Genomic DNA, 24,788 nt, shown 5'->3' on the forward strand with positions numbered 1-24,788 from the left:
TCAGTTTAGACTGAAGAGATCACTTAGATGAGTGATGAAATGTATCCGTCAATAAACATTGTATCCAGATGAACTGATTCAACCTTCTTTGATTTTCTTACCTGGATTATTGAGAGCATGCACCAAGATGTCTGGAAAGAAAATAACGCAAATTTGCAAAACCAAAGTGCAAAAATCTTAGAATGACCTCATGGCGTGACGTCATTGGCGCGCCTGACAACATTAACCAGCGCTGACACCGATAGCTGTGACCCGTCAATATATCTAAAGATAAAAAGTCCCATTATGTTATGGATAATTAAGGCTGCTGATCTTCTGCGTTGCCTCGGTTGATAACATGTAGATTTTAATAGACCTGAAGACTAGATTGAAAAGAAAAACAGATGTACACCAGGTGAGAAACTCTAGATTGCATGCATGGTGTTCACGTGGAGCCGGTTTAAAAGACAGGCACAAGATACCCAGAGTACTGCTGAAGCCATTCATTATTAAAAGCATGCTGTTTTTTTTTTAATATACAAAAGTCATAAAATATACTCATTTAAAATATTTTTATAAGAAAACATGATAAAAATATGCTTACATGTTTTATAAAAAAAAATTAGAACCTTCATATACAATTTAAGCGTTTGAAAGCTGAATTAACTTCACCTTTCACTTTACTGTGGTCAAGTTTAAGGCAGCCTGTACTTTGAGTAACTGAATTCAACAATCACTACACACTTCCTCACACATTCTCCCTTTATAGTGGGTCACTCCCTTCAATAAGTCAAAAGATATTTGTAAAAAATAAATATTCTCTCTAGTTTGGTCCTGAACCACTGAAAACTGACCCTCGCACCCTCTCTGGAGGGGTGGTGGCAGTGGTGGTGGCGGTGGTGGTGGGGGGGGGGGTGTCAAACCATGTCAGCATGTCCAAATAGGTGCTGATCCCGGCCTAGAGGAAACTGCTGGGTCCAGTCGATCACAGTCGGCTTGAAAAGCCCACAACACCGAATCTGGAAGAACGACACCAGGTTCCGCATGATGCCGAGACTACAAAGAAATGAAGAGAAGACAAACAACAGATCACTCACTGGGCAGGAGAAGATCTTTTAAGAGATGCTACGAGATACCTTCTTATCATCATAGACCCAATGATTTTGAAGCCAATGCGGAAGCAGCATCAGAGGCAGTCCCATTATTGCCCTCTGCTGTTTGGCTTCAGTACAACCTTAATCCCTGTCCACCTCCACTTGAGTCAAAGAGACCACAATCCCACTTCTCAGTACAAATATAAAGTCTATTAATGTTCCCTACAATGAGATACGTATAATCTGAGTTGCTAATTTAACTTAACAGTATGGTGGCACTGTGGTTAGCACTGTTGCCTCACAGCAAGAAAGTCATGGGTTCAAACCCCAGGCCATCCCAGGTCCTTTCTGTGTGGAGTTTGCATGTTCTCCCCATGTCTGCATGGGTTTCCTGCAGGTGCTACGGTTTCCTCCCATCATCAAAAAGACATGTATGTTAGGGTTAATACTCCTGCCTATGCCCCTGACCAAGTCAATGGAAAGAAGAACTGGAGTTGGTCCCTGGGCGCTGCAGCTGCCCACTGTTCCTATACAATAGGATGGGTTAAATGCAGAGAACAAATTTCATTGTAACCTGTACAACGACAAAATAAAGTGGCTTTCTACTGTGCCCTTCTATGGTGATTTTAAAATAATTGTGCCACTAAGACAATGTAATAAAAGTAGAACTGGGTGTTGCACTGTGAATGACATTGTTCAACTGCAACACAATGAGGGCGATGGTAGAACTGTCTCTACTGCCTCTTATACATCAGTCATAAAATTCCCCCACACATGTGGCTGCTTGGTTCCATCCAAAGATCTGACAACAAAAAGTACAGCATGTTGGTGCTCAAAAAACAATTTCCTGGCTTCAAAACAGCCCTTCAAAAACCAATGGGTGAAATCACACTTGCAATGTCCACTATATTTAGTGATTGCTCTGGATGTGAAAGTAGCTTAACACAGTTGCATCAAGAGAATGGAGATGGGGGACTTGACTGTAAAAAAAAGCAACAAAAAAAAGCTTATGGTTTGAAATAAAATTGGTTGCCTTACAGGTTTAAAACACATTGCAGCAGCAATTTGTATTCTTGCCACCATAAAATAAGGAAACGGCAAAGAAATGAAGAGAGGAGACAGCACATTATTGACATGATACTGAGAGGAAGATTTATATCAGACCCAAAGGTCTTAATGACAAAGCAGTTAAATATATTCGTACTAAGACATGGCAGGTGGGCACCTGAATAGTAGAAAGCGTTTTCCAAGAGAGCCCTCTCTTTAAGAGGAATTTCAAAAAGACAGAGCTGCCCCAAAAATGGATGGCCAAATGAAAGTGTTCAGGGCTACACAACTGAGATGGTGAAGAACTGGAGCAGAATTGTATCCAACGATGGAGGCAGTGGTATATGGTAGAGCAATCCGTATCAGGAATGCTATATCATAGAAAGCTGTATATTGGCTGGTTTTATGGACTTCACTCCAATTTTTCTATAGGGGCCACAACTACACTGCTCAAAAAAATAAAGGGAACACATAAGCAATGCAATGTAGCTCCAAGTCAATCACACTTTTGAGATATCAACCTGTCCAGTTAGGAAGCAACACTGATTTGTGAATCAATTTCACCTTTTGGTAAATTGTGTAATTTCCACCAGGTGGAAATTAGACAATTTGCAAGACAACCCCTATAACAGGAATGGATTTGCAGGTGGTGGCCACAGACCATTTGCCTGTCCTCATCTTTTCTGGCCGATCTTTGGTTAGTTTTTCATTTTGCTAGTGCCCGCACCACTAGAGGTGGCATGAGGCGGTATCTGCAACCTACAGAAGTTGCTCAGGTAGTGCAGCTCATCCAGGATGGCACATCAATGCGTGCTGTGGCAAGAAGATTTGATATGTCTCCCAGCACAGTGTCCAGAGCATGGAGGAGGTACCAGGAGACAGGCCAGTACACCAGGAGACGTGGAGGGGGCCGCAGGAGGACAACAACCCCGCAGCAGGACCGCTATCTGGTCCTTTGTACAAGGAGGAACAGGAGGAGCACTGCCGGAGCCCTACAAAACGACCTTCAACAGGCCACTAATGTGCAGGTTTCTGCTCAAACTGAGAAACAGAATGCATGAGGATGGTATGAGGGCCCGACGTCCACAATTGGGCCTGTGCTCACAGCCCAACACCGTGCAGCCCGATTGACCTTTGCCAGAGAACATCTTGGTTGGCAGATTCGCCATTGGCGCCCTGTGCTCTTCACAGATGAGAGCAGGTTCACACTGAACACATGTGACAGACGTGAGAGAGTCTGGAGACGCTGTGGAGAACGTTCTGCTGCCTGCAACATCCTCCAGCATGACCGGTTTGGCGGTGGGTCAGTGATGGTCTGGGGAGGCATATCCTTGGAGGGCCGCACAGACCTCTACGTGCTAGCCAGAGGTACCATGACTGCCATTAGGTACCGGGATGAGATCCTCAGACCCATTGTCAGACCATATGCTGGTGCAGTGGGCCCTGGGTTCCTGCTCATGCATGACAATGCTCGTCCTCATGTGGCCAGAGTGTGTCAGCAGTTCCTGTATGTCGAGGGCATTGATGCTATGGACTGGCCTGCACGTTCCCCAGACCTGAATCCAATCGAGCACCTCTGGGACATCATGTCTCGTACCATCCGCCAACGCGATGTCGCACCACAGACTGTCCAGGAGTTGACCGATGCCCTGATCCAGGTCTGGGAGGAGATCCCTCAGGAGACCATCCGTCGTCTCATCAGGAGCATGCCCAGACGTTGTAGGGAGTGCATACAGGCACGTGGAGGCCACACACACTACTGAGCCTCATTTTGAATCGTCTTGAAGAATTTCCACAGAAGTTGGATCAGCCTATGTTCTCATTTTCCACTTTGATTTTGAGTATGATTCTGAATCCAGACCTTAATGGGCTAATGATTTTGATTTCCATTGATCATTCTCAGGTTATTTTGCTCTAAACACATTCCTCTGTCTAATAAATAAAGATTTTCAGCTGAAATATTTCATTCATCGAGCTCTATATTGTGTTTATAGGTGTTCCCTTTATTTTTTTGAGCAGTATATGTAGCTCCTTAGCTCAGTTTCAGAAGCTGTGGTTGGACCGCCCATTTTCTTTTTTTTTTGAACCGATACTTTATTTATGATATTGTTAGCAAAGAGAGGGAAGCCAGACTCCAACCTGGTCTGGCTCACAAGGTTTTGAAAGTGAGCATTTGATGTAGATTTCTCTCTCTGACTTACAGTAAATCAAGTGCCAGATAACTTCCAGGAGCGAGCTCAAACCACCATAAATCCACGAAACATGAATAGAAACATTTGTAAGCACAAAATAAACTCTTCAGCAGCAAAGGAAAGATAACATCAGTGTTAACAAACTTACTTGTAGGGGTTATGTTTCAGAGAGATGGACTGTGGGAGTTTCCTCTGGTGGTGCATCAGATTGGACCTCTCAGCTGTGGTCAGTCCCAGGAAAGTAATCTGGTAAAAATGACAAGGGGACACATAACTCATCTTATCACTGCATCTGATCTCATGTTGCCATTAAGAAAAGAACAGCAAACAGAGAATGCACTAATCAGCTAATGAATAGATGCAGCATGTACGGTGGGGAAAATAATTATTTGGCCCCTTGCTGATTTTGTAAGTTTGCCCACTTACAAAGAGTGCAACAGTCTATAATTTTAAGCGTTGGTTCATTTTAACAGTGAGAGACAGAATATGATCAAAAAAAGTGGAATAAGACGTTGTATGAATTTTATGAATTTATTTGCATATTTTTGGTCCAAAATAAATATTTGAACCCCTGGACAAACATTATGTTAATATTTAGTAGAAAAGCCATTATTGGCCAGCACAGATGTCAAACGGTTTTTATAGTTTCTGACAAGGTTTGTGCACATTTCGGCAGGGATGTTGGCCCACTCCTCCCTGCAGACAGCCTCCAAATCGTTCAGGTTTCGAGGCTGTCGCCTGGCAACCCGAATTTTAAGCTCCCTCCAAAGATTTTCGATTGGATTCAGGTCTGGAGAATGGCTAGGCCATTCCAGAACCTTGATGTGCTTCTTCTTCAGCCACTCTTTGGTTGCTTTGGCGGTGTGCTTTGGGTCGTTGTCGAGTTGGAACACCCATCCACGACCCATCTTCAGCGCTCTCACTGAGGGAAGGAGGTGTTGGTCCAGAATTCCACGGTACATGGCCCCGTCCATCCTCCCCTCAATGCGATGGAGTTGTCCTGTCCCCTTGGCTCAAAAGCACCCCCAAAGAATGATGTTGCCACCCCCATGCTTGACGGTGGGGATGGTGTTCTTTGGGTTGTACTCCGTGTTCTTCACCCTCCAAACACGGCGAGTTGAGTTGAGCCCGAAAAGTTCTATTTTGGTCTCATCCGACCACATCACCTTCTTCCAGGCCTCTTCTGAGTCGTCCAGGTGTTCATTGGCGAACTGCAGACGGGCCTGTACATGTGCCTTCTTGAGCAGTGGGACCTTGCGTGCGCTGCAGGATTTTAATCCATGATGGCGTAGTGTGTTACTAACCGTTTGCTTTGTAACTGTGGTCCCAGATGCCTTCAGGTCATTAACCAGTTCTCCCCTTGTGGTTCTGGGATGATTCCTCACCGTTCGCATGATCAGGGACACCCCACGAGGCGAGATCTTGCATGGAGCCCCAGACCGAGGAAGGTTGGCGGTGGTGTGGTGTTCCTTCCATTTCCTGATAACTGCACCGACAGTTGTTACTTTCTCTCAAAGATGCTTTCCAATTCTCTTGTAGCCCATCCCAGCCTTGTGCAGGTCTACAATCTTGTCCCTGGTGTCCTTAGACAGCTCTTTGGTCTTGCCCATGATGGAGATGTTGAAATCTGATTGATTGGGTGTGGACAGGTATCTTTTGCACAGGTAACAAGGTAATGCAGGTGTATTTTATGTGGGTAATTAGTTGGGATTGGGGGTGCATCTTAAAGAAAAACTAACTGGTTTGTGGGAGCCAGAATACTTGCTGTTTGGTAGGGGATCAAATACTTAATTTTTCTAAATCAGGTGGTTATTAATTTTTATAAATTCATATGATGTGATTTTCTGGAATTTTCTTTGGGATTCCGTCTCTCACTGTTAAAATGTATATATGATTAAAATTATAGACTGTTGCATTCTTTGTAAGTGGGCAAACCTACAAAATCAGCAAGGGGTCAAATAATTATTTTCCCCACTGTAAACATGGTGAATTCACAAACACTGACATATGCAGTAAGTGCTAACGTTCTGTGTAATTCACAATGGTTTGGCTTCTTAAAAATCAAAGTGAGTGACATTTTTTTTCAGCAACCAAAGTAACATATTCTCTGTTCCACACACACACTACTCACATTAAAGCAGACAGCACACACACACACACACACACACACACACACACACACACACCTGGTAGAGCTGCAGCAGCAGCATAATTGTGGACCAGCAGAAGTGGTAGAGAGCCAGGCAGAAGACACTGAGGACCCAGGGAGAGCAGCCCACCAGTGCAGACACAACGCCCCAAAGTCCCTGCTCCTCATAATGCAGGGGACAGTGGTTGAACCAATCTGAAAAATCATAAAACAGCCAATAACAAACATATGCCTTCCAAAGGAAAAGATTAAAAAGCTTTGTGGAAACAGTGTGTATGTTCAGTCACTCACACATGACAGAACCGTAAAACATCCACCCTTCCATCATTGTGAGGGACGCCAGAAACAGAACAAAGAAGTGATGGTTCCGTGCACCTAAAAAGAAAAACAAAGCAGTTTGAGCTTCAAGTTTATGGACCACCAAATAAGCTTATACACAAGTGGAATTGTGTATAAGCTTATTGGAATTTGCCTTGCCGGGATTCTCAAGATGAATTCTTCAAAGTAGAAAACAAACACTAAGAACTTCTAATAGCTTTTTTTTTTTCTAAAAATTTATTTCTGATTTTTCCCTTCTTTCTCCCAATTTAGTGGCCAATCGATCCCTATTTTAGTTCAAACACCCACTCTCGCACTGCATGCGTTCGCCAACTGCATCTCTCCGGCCGGTAGTCTCGAAGGAGATGCCTCGCCACTTTCGTGGCTAGGCGAATCCAAGCCGAATCACTGCTATTCCGACACACAGAGAGACGCATTCATGTGACGAACACAAGGCGACTCCACCCCCCTCCCGAAGACAGCATTGCCAATTATTGCTGCTTCACTGAGTCCGGCCATAGTCGAATCTGACAAGACCGGGGCGTGCACCCCAGTCCCCAGTGGGCAACTGCATCGACACAAAGCCGATGCTTAGACCGCTACACCACCGCGGACCAACTTCTAATATCTTAAAAGTATTCAGGCATCAAAGTAGGGAATTATGGGTGTCTGTGATGGACTGGCGGCCTGTCCAGGGTGTCTCCCCGTCTGCCACCCAATGACTGCTGGGATAGGCTCCAGCATCCCCGCAACCCAGAGAGCAGGATAAGCGGTTTGGATAAGGGATAAGTGGTTTGGATGGATGGATGTATATTTCAGTGTGAAAAAAGTAAGAACTAAAAATCACAGATAGGAAATATCTGGATATTCCAGGACAATACTGTGCTGTATTGCTGTTTCGTATTGCACACTGTATAGTCGAGAAATGCTGGCTGGACAAAAGACTCCAAATCCTTTAAACTCAATGTATGCATCAAAGGTGAGCAGGTGACTGACCTATGCAGCTATTGGTCCATATTGAGTGGTGGTCCTGCTTGGCTATACAGGCATCACAAACAGGGCAGTGATTGGTTCTCATGGGTTTCTTAGACTGTGTGGGGAAAAAAATAAATAAAACAAAAAGGTAAAATATGACATTGGTTGTCAGAAAATACCACTTACTCACCCTGAACGCCACATCATGTTATGAGGGGGGTAAATGTAATGCATTGACTCTTGAACTCAACATTTTGCCACTAGAACTAAAGGTGAAGGGGTTCAGAGCCTTTCAAGCAGCTTCAGTGTTTAATTGATCAACAGGTTTCTTGAACGGCAAGTTATGTGGCTTCAATGAAGTGTGTTCGTTTCTTCGTTGGCTCACCATACAAGATGTGCAGAATATCCTGGGGTCCAGACAACCAGCCTCAGCCAGCATCAACACATTCTGCAAAAAAAAACAAAAACAAAAACAAACGAACAAAAAAACCCACAATCAACACAAAAAGCTAGAGAGGAACAAAAAGGGAATTCATACAATTCTATTCAGTTTACAACTCTTACCTACCATTTTTTTCTCTCCTTCTGTTGCCTTGATGATGCCTGGGTCTGTTCTGCAGGTTCGGAGGTAGTAGTAGAGCAGAGAGGCGGCGTTTAATGTGAACAGAACCTGCACTGTGGCGTTGGGTTCATGTGCACTAATGGTTAAGGGAAATTTGTAGACTGTGGTGTTGATTTTCAATGTGCTCGGCAGTATAAACGATCCTTTCACATTACAGGGAACCACTTGATTAACAGTAGGCTTGGGCGGTATCTATTTTTTCATACCTTCATGACATTTCACCGGACAGTATTTGTGTAAAAAAACCAAAAACAAAACAAAAACAAACAAAAATGTAAAAGCTGAGCTACTGGTGATAGAAGCCATTGTAACATGTATGACAATGTCTAGCCTACAAAGCTGTGTATGTAATATGCAATTAGCCTACTTAGACAAGTCTTGCTGGGTTTAAATACTTGTGGCCCATAGAATAATGAATAGATAGGCTATAAGTGGCCTTCTTCCATAGATTAAGCATACTTTGCTAGAGGAACTGATGTTGCCGCGGTGGATACCAACACATCAGTGGGCTGAACAGAGATAATATGCCAGTGGTGGTGGCAGACTGGTAGTTGAATAAAATCATATGGCTAATAAACTGCTTTTGTAGTTGGAAGAAGTCATCTCAAAATAGTTATATGTGGCAATATTTTCATGATCCCCTATCTAGTCATATTTAATTGAAAAGCTAGGAGACCTATAGAGTAGAAATTACTAGCCAATTATTCCTTTCTACCACCAAATAATTCGTTTGTTGGCTTTCGTCCATGTTGGCTGGCTCACCGTTATCATCGGGACTAAACCCAAAATACTCCCAAACAGGGGCTGAGGCATTTTTCTTTTTTTACTAGTCCGGTAACGTCATCCCCACCACTTGCAAGCGTCTTTCTCAGCTCAGTTACCTGTTCCACCAGTACAGACTGACATCTGGTGGCGTGTGCTGTGCACTACAATACATCGCCTTAATACAGCATCTCCATACCAGTTTAATAGAAAGAGTAGCGTCTGTAGTTTTGATGGTATTGAAAATCATACCTTCGGGATTTCTGAATATCCCGGTATACCTTCATACCTTGCATCAACTAATGCAGTTTTAAAAGCTGACAAAACCTCAGCCCACTGCCCGTTCTGCCACGAAACGAACACATGAATCAAAACTCTAGAAAAAGTCAGACTGTCAGAGCATGTGATGAAGGATATCAGGCAGGAACCAGAGACACCAAGTGACCAGCATCCAAAACACTGAGGCTGCCAGAGCTGTAGCTGGAAACACAGTGCGGAAGGCCGGACCTGTTAGGTTCCTGTCCAAACGCAAAAAAAAAAAAGTTTCACCCTCAAACTTCTTTTATCCTGTGACCAAATTACATAGCATTTTTGTGAAGCACTTTGGGTCTACCCAACATGTCTTTCTGGTTGCTGAAACAGAACATGACTAGTAGATGAGATGCATATATTTTCTATTTTTATAGATTATTTTTTTTTAGAGCAAGGGGAAGACATGTAGCAAAGGTGCCAAGTTAGATTAGAGCACAAGATGGTGTAATCAGGTCTTAAACTTCATTTTACAGCCTCATTTAGCTGCACTCAACTAGACGGGGCTCAATCATGTGTCATCAGGTCTGACGGCAGCAGTGCTTTTGCTGTTATTCCCTCTGTCCCCCCATCTTTCCTTTGTAAGTTGACTTAACTGGTAAATAAATGCTAAAACCATAGAAACTGAATGAGAGTAGAACGGACATTCCCATTCAAATCAACATAGCAGGATGGTCAGAGCGGTGGTCATTTTTATTTGAACTGCTGCCATTGCAAAGAACTGTGACCGTTGTAGTGAGCTAACTTCCGTATAAACTTCCATATAAACTGACTACTTACGGCAAGTCATGGACTTTCTCTTTTTTTTAAGTCGCGGACTCACTGAGGCCAAGTAGGTGAGGTTATGCAGTAATGACCAAACAAGCAGTGGAGTAGTATGAACATTTATGGCCCCACTGATGTGTGTTGTCACCATAACAATTCACAACAATCGCCATTTTCTTCTGAACTACTCAAATGACCATGGCAAACAGTTCAATCTCCATTCCAATCTCATTCAAATTCTATTTCTAAAACTGTCAAATAACAACCTTGGCAGAAATAGGACATGGCAGAGGACACACACTTACCTTGAAGTGAGATTGACCACCAGCATGACACAGACTAGCAGTACGCTTTTAAGCAGCCAGGACTCAGAGTTCATATCCACAATGGCGGCCACACTTCCGAAAACAGCGCTGCAGAACAAGAACTGTAAAATAACCTAAGGACAGAGAGGAGGGCTTTAGAAGACAGTTTCAGCATTTTGGAGTTTAAGTCTGAACTCTGGGTTGTGTCTGAGGTGGCTGTACCCTGTATCTGTTGACTATCCTCAGGCAGCGGGAATTGAAGCGGATCCTCTCCTGTTTGATGTGATTTAGCATGTGGATGAGCAGGGGACTGTGTACCTGGTGAGCCAGATCAATAGGGGTATGGCCCTGAGGACAGACATTCAACACACAACTGTCAGACTGCTGTCTTACATTTACAGTCTACCAGCACTCTAAGGTGTGAGTAACAGCACTGGTTGTGAAATGTCATCGATCATCTCTGCAGCTTACGTTGATATTCTCGGCATCCACACTTGCTCCAGCTTCTAACAGGATATGGGCAGCGTCTACATTTCCCGCCAACACGGCACAGTGGAGCGGGGTGTTCCGGCTGACCTGGTCCACGGCACTCACTGAAGCGTTGTTCTTGATAAGGAAGCTTGTGGGCTCTGGTCTGGGTTGCAGGGGGGTGAGGGACACCAATTAATAACAGCTGAAGACTTGAAGACATGCTGAAAAGAACGAAGTCTTTTTCATCCACGTATCTAATTATCCATGCCCAAATCAATGTATGTCAAAAACACACATCATTTGTACAGTTTTGTCTATATTCTATGTCAAAGTGCTTTTCTTCTTCTTCCTGGAAGAAAAAAATGATTATTTAGTGTTGCTTAAGTTGTTGTGTACTTGCAGGTGTGCAAAATTCAAACCAATAACACTAATCCTAGCTATCTGCACAATCCCTCCCCTGGCCCCAATATTACATAAAAGCTGTATCTTCACTCCAACTTTTTACTGAGCTAGCTGCAAGTTAGTGTACTCATAATGTTTTTATTTTATTCTCCCAAATGCTTTAAGCTTAAACTTTGTTGAAATCTAAAGGGATCAAAAATGTAACAAAAACATGTGCATGGGTTGGTAGCTTATAATACTGCGAGCCCATAAAAAAAGGTTCAGGCATGTTTGACCCTTCGTGAGAAAGCTGTGAGCGTTTTGGTATTGCTGTTCTAATGCCACTAGGAGTCACCATGGAGTCTGCTGGAAGAGCCACTTGTGCTGTTGCACAGGCTCAATGTTGAAAAACTTCACCAGCGTCCATTTCAATACAGAAGGGGCACACGGCATAAGCCAAAACCAACATCCACAGACAAGATGCCAGAGATCCAGTTTCTTTATGTGCTCTGTGTGGAGCCTACATAGCGTCAAGTCATTTACACAAGCAATCTGGGGGACTTCTCCGAATGGTTTAAAAAAGTTTCAACGGTGGCATTCATGCAACTGTCTGTGATGAGGGAATTCTGCATACAAACGGACTTTAATAGATGGTTAAATCATAAATGGAGGAGAGCAAAGCGTTACCCAATAATTTTCTGGGCTGCCAGCATTAGTGGTGTTTGTCCATTGCAGTCAGGGTAGTCAACTTCCTGCAGGTAAAGATATAACTCATAGAATATTCAACTGAACAATTTTTAATCATTATTATTATTATTATTATTACTATTATGAGAACCACAAGCAAATGCTAAAAACCTCAACCAATGAGTCAAAATTGCCTAGAGCAAAAATAGTCAACCATGTGGAGGCAAAAGTGTGATAATCAGAGAAACAACCTGGTGTATTGACTAGTTTGCAGGAAAACCTGGATACTTTTGGTACGTCATAGTACATGGCTACCTACATTTGGTACGGAGCAAGGAGAGGGGGTGCTGACCTGTCCTTTTGCCATAAGGTAAGCTGCTATGGCCATATGTTGGAAGAGGATGGCCAGGTGGAGACTGCGGTAGCCCTCTCCGTCTGCTACAGAAGGATCTGCTCCATACCGCAACAGCTGTATCACCATGGAGAGGTGGCCTTGCCTGCCCACAGACATAAACTATTGGTCAGCCTCCACACAGACACACTATACAAATTATTAGCATTGGTGCTGGAACTGAATACTCTTCACAACAGAGGTAACCACATTTTATCCATACATAAAGCAAGCAGTTCATGGAGCCAGCAATTCATCTTTTCATGGTGATAGTTACCTTATGGCCCAGTGAAGAGGAGTGGAGTTCAGGTCTCCACCAACCTGGTCTATCACAGCCCCCTTGGACATGTAATATCTGTCAAGTGAAAATGAGATGAGGTAAGGTCAATTTCATTCATCTATAGGGATTTTTTATGTGCAGCAACAAGTAATCTCAAAAACAGACTAAAACAATGTATGAAACCTACTGTATGAGCTACACATGGTATTGTTCGGCAAGGATATCCTTCAGTAATAATTACTTCCCTATTGCTTCAACAAAGACAGGGATGGCAGGTTTAGTTTCTGTGTTTCGAGATTATGTTTCCACCAAATGGTCTCACGGGGAATACATAAGATGTGTCCCCCAAGCTTGTTTTTTCCTAAGCATCTTATCTTTTCTAGATGGGGCCTCAATAACTGCACAATGCACAAGCAAGAACCCTCTCCCTATGGACTGCATTTCATGGTCTTCACCTCAGTTTAATTTCTACTGTTGTGAAATGCTGTTTATTGACAAAATTGTAATGCTGTATTCCCCAGATCACGCTGGGACATAATTGGACAGTATGACAATGTGTTTGCCTCAATTTCTAAGGTGTGAGGGATTGTGTACTACCTGCTAAATGGATATTTTGCTAGGTGTCCCAGGTAGCCTGCATGGTTTTCTCAACTATAATACACATCCTCAGCATCCCTCATACAACCACTTTGCTCTCAGCTCAGTCCAGCTGTTACAAGGCAACATCTGACTTGGTAAAACTTTTCACTGAATCTTCATGTCATGGCCTTTTTGGGTTGCTGGGGGAGGGGGGTTGTCTTATGTTGTGCACTGTAATACTTCAAAGTGTTTAAAAACTGAAGTTTGGGTGTCTGGGTAGCGTAGTGGTCTATTCCATTGCCTACCAACACGGGGATCGCCAGTTTGAATCCCCGTGTTACCTCTGGCTTGGTCGGGCGTCCTTAAAGAAACAATTGGCCGTTTCTGCAGGTGGGAAACTGGATGTGGGTATGTGCCCTGGTCGCTGCACTAGCACCTCCTCTGGTCAGTCGGTGCGCCTGTTTGGGGGGGGGGGGACTGGGGGGAATAGTGTGGTCCTCCCATGCGCTACGTCCCCCTGGCGAAACTCCTCACTGTCAGGTGAAAAGAAGCAGCTGGTGACTCCACATGTATTGGAGGAGGCATGTGGTAGTCTGCAGCCCTCCCCGGATCGGCGGAGGGGGTGGAGCGGTGACCGGGATTGCTCGGAAGAGTGTGGTAATTGGCCAAGTACTATTGGGGAGAGAAGGGGTGGGGGGGGGGGGGGGGAACTGAAGTTTGACGATAAATTGAAAAAAATAAAATAAATTAAGTCCATGACTGGAAACAGGCTTGTGTGAAACGTGAGTTATTCAACAACTCTGAGGTTATTCTGTACTTTTATCACCAGGACAGCGCCCTTCCTAATCCTTTACTAACTGATGCGACATTTATTGATTGTTTTTTTATTATAATATGCTACAGAATTTGAAAAAAATAATAATATTTACAAAGCTACATGATGGAGACAATTGGTGGTATTGAGACCATTCTTCTATTCATAACCAGTGCTCCATGAAATCACAATATGGCATTTTGAAATAAATACAGTCTAATTTGAGTTACAGTATTTCATTACCATTTTGTCGACTCCAGACTTACTTGACCAGTTCTGAGCGGTTGTTGATGGCTGCCCAGTGCAGCAAGGAGACGTTCTCCTTGTCTGGCTGTCTGACATCATAACCAGCTTCCACTAACTCCTTACACCGCTCCAAGATCCCAAACCTAAATGAATTATACAAAGAAAACAGTTAATGACCACAGCAATAGGCAACAACATTTCTCTTTTAGAAACTGCAGTTCCAAGTGCTGTGAAAAATAAGAGACAAAAACAATTTGCATTTCAAGAAAACATCAGGTTGTATAAGGGAAGATTTGCACTGCCGACTGCTTTGCCACCTCACTGCTCTAATTTGGCAGACTAGGAAACACCTGATGACTATTAATAGATGCTATGACTACTACTATTGATACTTAGTTAACTTCTACTATAACTCCTACGACTAATAATAATACTAAAATTGTCCTCTCTACTATCACTTCTACTCAACAATTAATGATACTCCTACTATTGCTGCTAATTGCCGACAGCCATACCAACATGTACACCGGCTCTGCCGAATGACAGAAGCTAAGCAGGTATGGGCTTGGCTTGTACTTGGATGGAAGACCTCCTGGGAAAACGAGTTGCTACTGGAAGTGGTGTTGGTGGACCAGTAGGGAGCAGTCTTTCCTCTGGTCCTAATAAAAACAACAAAAACCCCAATGCCCCAGTGCAGTGACGGGGACACTGTGCTGTAGGAGAGGCCGTCCTTCAGATGAGATGTTAAACCGAGGTCCTGACTCACTGTGGTCATTAAAGATCCCATGGCACTTATCGCAAAGAGTAGGGGGTTCCTCAGTGTCCTAGCAAAAATCCCAACCTGGCTCTTTCCATCTGACCACCTAATCATCCCCCTGTGTAATTCGCTCAATGATTCCTCCCTCTCCACCTCAAGCTGATGTGTGGTGAGAGTTCTGATGCAAAATGACTGTCGTGTATCACCCAGGTGGATGCTGCACTTTGGTGGTGGTTGAGGTGAGTGCCCCCCCCCTTCAACGTGAAGCACTTTGGGTGTCTAGATAAAGCGCTATATAAATGTAATCCATTATTATTAATAAGACCACAGAATGATTTCAGCAAAATTTAGTTATCAGCTAAATTGTTATTTATAAAAATAAGTCTTAAAAAAAAAAGAGTTGGCCAAGAGGGTATCCTAAGACAGGTTCTTCAGTTATGAGAAAAAGTGTTTCAGCTCAGACAGCGGAATAATCAAAGGAGCTCTGGCTGTGGATCTATTACTTTGCTTTGATACATAAGGGAATAAAACAACCTAATAAAAGGAAGAGTTCAGCCATTCATGGGTTAACTATCTCAGTTGGACTGATTCATAAGTAATCAGTGAAACCTGAAATCTTCATTCTAATTTAGCTTAATTTGGATATTGGACATCTGAGGTTATGCAATGTCACCTTTCAACCTGGTTTTATCATAAGCAAGAATAAACACCAACAGTAGTATTATGAGATGGCTCAATAGAATAACAATAATTAATAAAAGATGAAATAAAAGCATAAAGAGGCATCTCCAATTTAAAAGGAATTAATGTCTTCACAGGATTTCATTCTCGGAATAGTACTGAAATTGACTCCTGAATTTGTCGGAGCCGGTTTAAAATTGGTTGCCAGTTTACACCAATTTGCTGAGACAATCATGTACTTTGAATGCTGATGACACATTTTGTGGGATAAATACAGCATCAGATTTATCATCATGAAGTTGAAAGAGGTTTGGTACTACATTACATGGCCATAAGTATGTGGACACCCAAACATCACAACCATATGCACTTGTTTAACATGTAATTCCAAAACCATGTGCATTAATATGGAGTTGGTCGCCCTTTGCTGCTATAACAGCCTCCACTCTTCTGGGAAGGCTTTCCACTAGGTTTTGGAACATGGCTGTGGAGATTCACTCCCTTTCAGCTACAAGAGCATTAATGAGGTCAGACATGGATGTTGGGGAGAAGGCCTGGCTCAGCTCACAGTCACCATTCCAACTCATCCTAAAGGTGTTGGATGGGGTTGAGGTCATGGCTCTGGACAGGCCAGTCAAGTTCTTCCACATCGAACTCGGCAAACCCATGTCTTTATGGACCTCGCTTTGTCCACAGGGGCATTGTCATGCTGAAAGAGAAGGGGCCTTCCCCAAACTGTTGCCAAAAAGTTGGAAGCACACAATTCTCTGGAATGTCATTGTGTGCTATAGCATTAAGATTTCCCTTCACTGGAACTATGAGGCGTAAACCAAAACAAGAAAAACAGTCCCAGGCCATTATTCCTCCTCCATCAATCATTACAGTTGGCACTATGCATTCAGGCAGGTAACGTTCTCCTGGCATCCACCAAACCCAGATTGGTCCGTCAAGACTACCAGATAGTGAAGCGTGATTCATCACTCCAGAGAACATGTTTCCACTGCTCCAGAGCCCAGTGGTGGTGTTCTTTACCTCACTCCACCCAACGCTTGGCATTGCACATGGTGATCTTAGGCTCATGTGCAGCTGCTCGGCCATGAAAACCCATTTCGTGAAGCTCCCAACGAACAGTTGTTACAATGTTACAATTTCATTTAGCAGACACTTTTATCCAAAGTGACGTACATCTGAGAGTTAATATAACACAAGCAAGGATCTAGTCAGGGGCCAACGCAAGCAAGTGCCAGTTCTTGTGCTTCCAGAGGGAGTTTGGAACTCAGTAGTAAGTGTTGAATGGAGAACAGACGATTTTTATGCACTTCAGCACTCGGTGGTCCCATTCTGTGAGCTTGTGTGGCCTATCACGGTTGAGCTGTTGTTGCTCCAAGACGTTTACACTTCACAATAACAGACTTATAGTTGACCGGGACAGATCTAGCAGGGCAGAAATTTGATGAACCGACTTGTTGGAAAGGTGGCATCCTATCACAGTGTCATGTTGAAAGTCACTGTGCTCTTCAGTACGTCCCATTTTACTGCCAATGTTTGTCTACAGAGATCACATAACTGTATGCTTCATTTTATGCATCTAACAGCAGCGGCTGTGGCTGAAATAGCTAAATCTACCCATTAGAAGTGGTGTCCACATACTTTTGGCCATATAGTGTATTCTTATGTCTGACATACAATCCTTAAAATAATAATGCTATTTCAGACTCATCGAGCTTTACAGGATAAAAAGCATACTAAACATACTAAAAAGATGCAAAGTAGATTGTGTGATCGTCAATTTTAACCTGTTCTAAAAAGGAAATACAGGAGCAGCACTTATCATGATAGGGAGTGTCATATTAATGTTAAAAAAAGCAGTTGTGTTCCTGAGGTATGGAGAAAAAAAATGCAAATATGACTGTGTTGGAAAGATTGCCAGATTACGATCTAGCAGAAATGCTTCCTCTTTACCACTACAAAAAGTCAAACAAGTCTAAGTATTACTCTGCTGCAACTGGACTCTGATTACTCAGCACAGGAAGCTTAGACTTAAGTGAGCTGTTGTATGTAGTCCATTAATTCCTGCCATAGCATGCACACATCCAAGTTACTGCTTATAAACTACTGCTTACAGACCCATTATATGTGGTATCATTTCATGTGTGAGCAACCCACTCACATGAAACTACCACTTGACTGATAAAACAGGTTCTCGCAAAAAACTATTTCAAGGTAGGCTACACTGAAACTGAGTCATCAGCTTTCCACTGTTCTGTCTGTAAATATCCAGGCTGCTGTTTGAGGTGAGATTTCTACATAGATATGGACAGGGAAACGTCACCGAAAATGAACCCAATGCATTTTCATATTTCGGGGAGGGAGGGTGATTGCCTGACTTCTGGATTCTTCATTACTTCTGGAAATGGTCTCCAGCAATGGCGCTAAAAAGAATCACACATCTCACAATTACACATGTTTTCTGAGTTCACATCAATCCTGTGCCCAACAATCCTACTGACATCTACTGGGAGGCTTAAATCGATTTGGAAAGAACAACTTAATCTTAAAACACAGGACTGAAACCAAAATATGAATCTGAACAACAAATTATTATCAAATGTTCTGAACAACAAATTATTATTAAATGTTTAATAAGGATGGAAATTTGTTCTGTTTTAATTTTCACAAGAACAAATATAATTGCTTTCAATTTTGATAGAATATCTGGTGTAGATCCAAGACAAAACAAACAAGAAAAGGTTCCTTATAAGTCCTTTTGAAGCACAAGAAAATGTCTGTTAATATGTGGTATGTGCCAATTCTTGCAAGAGATGGTAAAGCGGTTCCATGACAAATGCTCACAAGACAAATGCTCAAGAGACCAATGCTCACAAGACAAATGCTCACAACACTAAAAGAAAAAGAGACATATGCTCACAAATTGTTTTATAATCTATATTTACAGCGAAAAATGATAGTATACAGATATACAAATATGAAATATGTTTACATATCGATTTAATTATGAAAATATGTACAAATACTTTCAAAACCCAATGCACTAGTAAAATATGTACATGAAATCGATTTCCTTTCTTGTAAAACAATTTGTGAGCATTTGTCTCTTTTTCTATTGGTATTGTGAGCATTTGTCTTTTGAGCATTTGTCTGCACACCTGGTAAAGCACCAACCTAGATAGAAAGTAAATTGACAACCTACCAAAAAAATTTAGAATATGTTTTAAGAGCCAATTAAGCATGCACTTACATATGGAATACACATGAATATGACTACATAGGAACATACATATTTTTATATCTGTGTATAACCTTTTCTTTGTGTTTTTTAATATATGTATGCCCATTTAATTGTGTAAGTAACATTTTGTTCATTTATCCATACTTTAGTCTTTATGCCATTGATTTTCTCTGTCTACCATATTTTTGTTTAAATGTACCCTACTCTATCTCCATTGGACAGTTCAAATGCATCAATGTTCTAACCGTAGATTGGCCCATCCCCCTACCCTGAAATTGAACACCGCACATAGAATGTAGGCAACCAGTATAAATAAGGACGTTTACTGTAACCATGTAGGCAACTGATGAGTGCACTGAGCATGAAACAAGCTTGTTCTGCCATTTAACAACTTTGAGCTATAAAAAATATATCTTTGCTCCTGAATTGTTGAGTTCTTTTTTCTACATCGAAGGTTTCATTGCAACATCCTGTGGACATATATAGGAACATACATAGGAATATCACTTGGTGGATTGCTCGAACAGTTTAATCTAAACATGACGTACTTATTACTTGGTATATTGCACGTAGAAGTGGACCAAAAAAAAAAAGTTTGAATAGAAAATAATTAATTGATTTGTCACTTCTATAAGGTACAAGCAGTCTCTTGCTTGAGCCCAACTGATTACACAAAAGAAGTTTATGGATTCCAGTAATGGAAATGCATGAAACATACAGATCAAGAGATTGTTGCACTTGGTTCTGAGTGAATTAATTTTTTTTGAATGATAAACAATAAATTTTGTATAAACACTTTCTACACATCAACTGTGGACTGATATATAGAGAGCCAATCATATGAAAGCAGTAGGGGTGACAGCAGTTTATTACTCATTTCCATGATGATGCAATAGGATTGTAAAAGTGAAAGTTGAGGAGAGGTGTGTAGATCAGTTGAAGAGGATGAAACTTGGGGGAAGAAACACTGTGTCTGTGTTTTGTTTGCTGTCATGATATGGAATAGCATCCCATACATGGAAAAGTTATCTATATTTCATTTAGTAAATCATGCTATCCATGATGACTAAATATCAGGAATGTCCTTACTGTGTTGCCTTAACAATGTCCCAGCTGCTGCTGTCATCCAGATGTGACCGCTTCTTTGACACTTGACCGGAGTCCATCGTCTTATCTGTGCTTATACCAAACTGGCCATGAAAAGCAGGCATGAAGCCATTCACCATCCCACCATATCCCAGCACTCTTGGAGCGTGACTGTGTGAGTGACCTCCATGTCCATGGTGACAGGTATCCCCCATCTGGTGGTGAGGCTAGGTCACATTCAAAAGCAACAAAGATACATTATAATCTGACTATACACATTTTCACACATATACACACATCCTAGATGTTGTCAAGTGTTCACATGATTCAATTAACCTATATGTTAGCCCTACTGCCACTGCACGATAAGGTGCGTGAAAACATGGGGGCAGAATCTCGTGGATGGCTGAAACAACCGGCTGTAATGACTCCACCTTAAACACACATAACATCTACTAGCGAGCAGTCTTGGGCAATGGGTTGGTTTGAGGGGGGAGAGAGAGGGGCGTTTTCCTGAAATTAATACAGATATCTGTATAAAACGTGGAAGACGTAACGGAGCAGCGGTAGATAAAGCCAACGTTAGCTCGCGAATGCGGAAGAAAGGAGGTTTTAACCTGCGTTGGTGATCAATGCGTCAAATCGAGCAGGGGCAAATCGGGAATGTCGGGCTTTAATTGAATTCGTGTGATTATTAACAGTTTCCAGTCAATGACTAGACCTGTCTCGGCTTGTTGCCTTGCTTTCTGCAGTCCCCCGTCTGTTTCCATGTCTCAGACTTAATAAGTTAGCCAACGTAGGTTAATATCAAGTTACCAAGGAGCTAAAACGAAAGAAAAAAAAACGACAACAAATAGCTCTCGTAAAAAAAACCCTCCTTGAAGTAAAATATTTAGACGCAGCGTAGGTCTAGACTATATCAACCACCTCACAATACCTGCAAAATTATCTGATAATAACCATCGATCCACTTACATTATTGTCCTCATTCCAGTCCATTTTGTTATGAAAGGTGGGGAGGAAGCTTCCTGCTGTGGTCCTGAATTACGTCACGTCCGTTTTGTTTCAAAATAAAACAACCCGCTCCCGTCGCCATACACGAGTGTCTGTGTTCGCCGTGTGGACGTAACGAGAGCCGCAACGTGAACAGGTGCATATGAGCCCTGTTGAGACGCTGTCTGGGTTTATTTTGACCCGCATCCACGATAAACAAACAACGGCGTTATCGAGTTTAGGTTGTCCAATTTGCTGTGCCGCCCATTTTTGTCCATTCCGAGCTTCCATAGTGTATTCGCGCTAGTTTGCTATGTCTCTAAACTGATGGTGATGCTGCTTGATTGACAGACTTGCAACACGTGGAAAAAGAAAATGCGCGATAGGGATAGAATAAACTGATTATTCTAATCCATTCTGTAAATTGCTTAATGTTACTACACAACGTATGTTAAATGGGGACAAAAATAACAAATAGCGGTGAAATCACAGAAATATAAAATATATGACAACAAATCTGTGATTTATGTGCAACAGGTGGCACTCAGGGCCTCACATTCTACAGCAGATTTATAAATGTGTAAGCAGAATACGACACATTTCTGACACGCAAATTTAGTAATAACGGTAAATTACCGGAAGATGGCACTATAATCCCTTTAAAGCAGCCGAATTCGGTTCTTCACACTCGTGTGGAGAGTTCCCCTGTGCTTAGTTTTACGTTTATTAATTCAAAATGTCTTCGTTGAGCAATGCATGTTGGCTTTAAAACAGACACGATATTTCTAACTTTTCAGCATTTGCTTTTCGTGTATTGTGAGCCTCACACTGCAGCTTGTCCGTCAGCACTGCTCGGTTATCACCTCAGAAGACTTCGGCTGCCATCCCGCCGTGTGCAAGGCTTAACATTTACTTGTCCCATTTGTAATAATGATTAGCGGAGGTGCCGCAAGGGCCCAATTTCAGTCATGTCACAGCAAGAGACAGGATGATTTGAAATTAAGGCTGTTTTGCCCAAATGCTGAGATGATCTAGCGAAAGTCAATTACCAGTGCTCTGAATTTGCATGAAATTAATTATCTCTCTCTGCGATTTGATTGGGTGGTGTGGGGGAGGGGGGGACGGAAGAGAGGGAGGGGTGCAACAAGAAAGATAATCAATGTCGGTTGTTGAGATAATCCAATCAAATTATAAGAGGGACGGAGATCAAGGGGGTCATTCTCACTGGGGATCATTGTTTAGGGACATAGTAGTTTGTCAAAGACATTGAACACACCAGTGTTTTTGGGAAACTACCATGAAAGCAGAACTTTACAAGCTACCAACCAATTACTTAACATAACTGATTTACATCAAAGCTACCCTCAACCGAAATGTGATTAGCTTAACTAGAGTTTCCTCATGAATGTAGTTCAAACTGTTTTGCAAACGACAAGTACATAACACAAATTTAAGTCACATGACTGCAAACGAAACAACTCAGCTGATCTGTGACTTGTCCTTTCGTTTGGTCCTCCTTAAAAAAGAGATATGAATCAAGTTGGGGTAGCAAAGGATAAAGAAATAGAAATAATAACAAAACAAATATTGAATAAATTAGGCAATAAAACTGTAGCGTGTGAGTGTATGTGTTTGTATCTTTTTCTGTCACTGCAATTTGCTACATACATTTTTGCATTACATGTATGTTTTTCAGCTATGCCATGCATGCATTTGTGTGTGTGTGTGTGTGTCCCTTAGCATTGTCAGAGCATAAGGGATGAAGGATTCTGTCTCACTTTCAACCTTTCTTTCTTTTCGTTGTCCTGCCAATATCTGTATGTCCACCTGTCTGTGCTGCCCTGTGCTTGCCTCCCTCTCCTCCCCCTCTCTCTGTGTTTCCTGTAATTAAATTTATCAAAATGACCAATAAATAAATAAACAAACAAATAAATAAATAGCAAGACTACAGAATCAATATGCAACTTTAGATTTAGCTGAACTGCCAGCAAATCCTCTGGCAAAACCACACATCACAGACATTTACTGTGGAGTCTTCTGTTTCACCCAGTCTTACAACGTTGAATTCAATTAAGTCATCTTCATATTTCACATACCCAGAAAATTTGAAACAGAGTAAGAACAAATCAAATATGACAACTTTACTAGTTATGGATAAAGGCAACGCATTTTCCCAGCGGAGCTTATCTGTCTATGCGATCCATCCATTCCCCAAGTAACTTACACCCCTCTGTGGAGAACGGACGGATTTCCGCAGTAATGTACTTGTGTTGCAGCCCCTTATGAGCTCTGCAGTATGCCAGCCTGCACTCTGCATGCCATCGCTGACAGGTATGGAGAGCTCTGAGGGCCTTTTGAAAGCCTCAGTTAAGAACATTATCTTTCACACTAACCGACATGTCTACCCAAAATAATAATGCACTTGGAACAGAACGCACACACACACACACACACACACACACACACACACACACACACACACACACACACACACACACACACACACACACACACACACACACACACACACACACTGGTTTTTCTCTATTTGTGACGAATCCTCATCGACTCGTTGATTCATTCCCTATAGCTCCTAACCTTAACCTTAACTATCAGCACTACATGCCTAACATTAAACTTTGCCCTAACCATAGCCTGATCCTAATTCCAACCTTATAATGGACCCTTAAAAAGTGAGGACTACCCAAAATGTCCAGCCTTTGCAAAAAATGTCCTCCCTTTTTGATTAAAAACTCAAATTGGGGGCATCTGGGTCGCGTAGCGGTCTATTCCATTGCCTACCAACATGGGGATCGCTGGTTCGAATCCCCGTGTTACCTCCGGCTTGGTTGGGCGTCCCTACAGACACAATTGGCCGTGGCTACGGGTAGGAAGCCGGATGTGGGTGTGTGTCCTGGTCACTGCACTAGTGCCTCCTCTGGTCGGTCGAGGCGCCTGTTCAGGGGGGAGGGGGAACTGGGGAGAATAGTGTGATCCTCCCACGCGCTACGGCCCCCTGGGGGAAACTCCTCACTGTCAGGTGAAAAGAAGCGGCGGGTGACTCCGCATGTATCGGAGGAGGCATGTGGTAGTCTGCAGCATTCCCGGCAGAGGGGGTGGAGCAGCGACCGGGATGGCTCGGAAGAGTGGAGTAATTAGACGGTTACAAATGACAATTGGGTAGAAAAAGCGGGGGGGAAATCCCTCCAAAAAACAAATAAATTAAGAAAATCCCTCAAATTGGTCCTCACTAATGTAGCTGAGCAAGAACACACAAACGCATGCAGAGGCAAAGACTCACAAAGACAAAGTGTAATTCATATACACAAACACACTAAAAAGGAGTCATTGCACATGACTGAGTGAAACTGCATTAACATAGTGGAGACCCTGCATAATGCAAATGTATAATGGCTTTCCTGACTGTAGTGGGTAATTGGATGATGTTTTATGATGATGCCAGAGAGTGTTAAAGTACGGTAGATCACCGTGTTTAATTCTCTTTGATATGTGTTGTCTATGAGCCCTTACCCACTGGCACCATTCCAAGATGTAGAATTAGTCAACTACAAGGGTGATACTTACCAAATCTCCTGATCCGCTAGACATTATGATTTGAAAGTCAGGCCGGGATCATCAACGAGATAGTGTGAAG

The 24,788-nt window shown here is 42.4% G+C and overlaps 1 protein-coding gene across 1 annotated transcript; it reads right to left on the reverse strand.

Annotated features, from left to right (window-relative positions):
- On the reverse strand, window positions 1-21,164 carry zdhhc13 (zinc finger DHHC-type palmitoyltransferase 13). Its single transcript, XM_056278564.1, has 17 exons — window positions 21,116-21,164; window positions 20,144-20,367; window positions 14,387-14,509; window positions 12,725-12,802; window positions 12,409-12,553; window positions 12,057-12,121; window positions 10,989-11,151; window positions 10,740-10,865; window positions 10,518-10,651; window positions 9,554-9,656; window positions 8,323-8,445; window positions 8,140-8,202; window positions 7,776-7,869; window positions 6,753-6,836; window positions 6,499-6,656; window positions 4,461-4,558; window positions 1-1,035 (listed from the first exon to the last, which is right to left on the reverse strand). The coding sequence occupies exons 1-17, from the start codon at window positions 21,137-21,139 to the stop codon at window positions 897-899; spliced, it is 1,944 nt and encodes a 647-aa protein (XP_056134539.1). The 5' UTR covers window positions 21,140-21,164; the 3' UTR covers window positions 1-896.
- Window positions 21,165-24,788: the final 3,624 nt, after the last annotated feature.

This window comes from Lampris incognitus, chromosome 4 (genome assembly GCF_029633865.1).
Source record: "Lampris incognitus isolate fLamInc1 chromosome 4, fLamInc1.hap2, whole genome shotgun sequence".
NCBI lineage: Eukaryota > Metazoa > Chordata > Actinopteri > Lampriformes > Lampridae > Lampris > Lampris incognitus.

Excerpts from the sequence above, each read along its gene's own strand:
- zdhhc13 (XM_056278564.1), bottom strand. The coding sequence starts at position 21,139 with ATGGACTGGAATGAGGACAATAAT. Across the intron at positions 12,122-12,408 it reads ACCTTATGGCAAAAGGACAG|GAAGTTGACTACCCTGACTG; the intron begins GTCAGCACCCCC and ends CTTTACCTGCAG. Across the intron at positions 8,203-8,322 it reads CAGAAGGAGAGAAAAAAATG|AATGTGTTGATGCTGGCTGA; the intron begins GTAGGTAAGAGT and ends TTTTTTTTGCAG.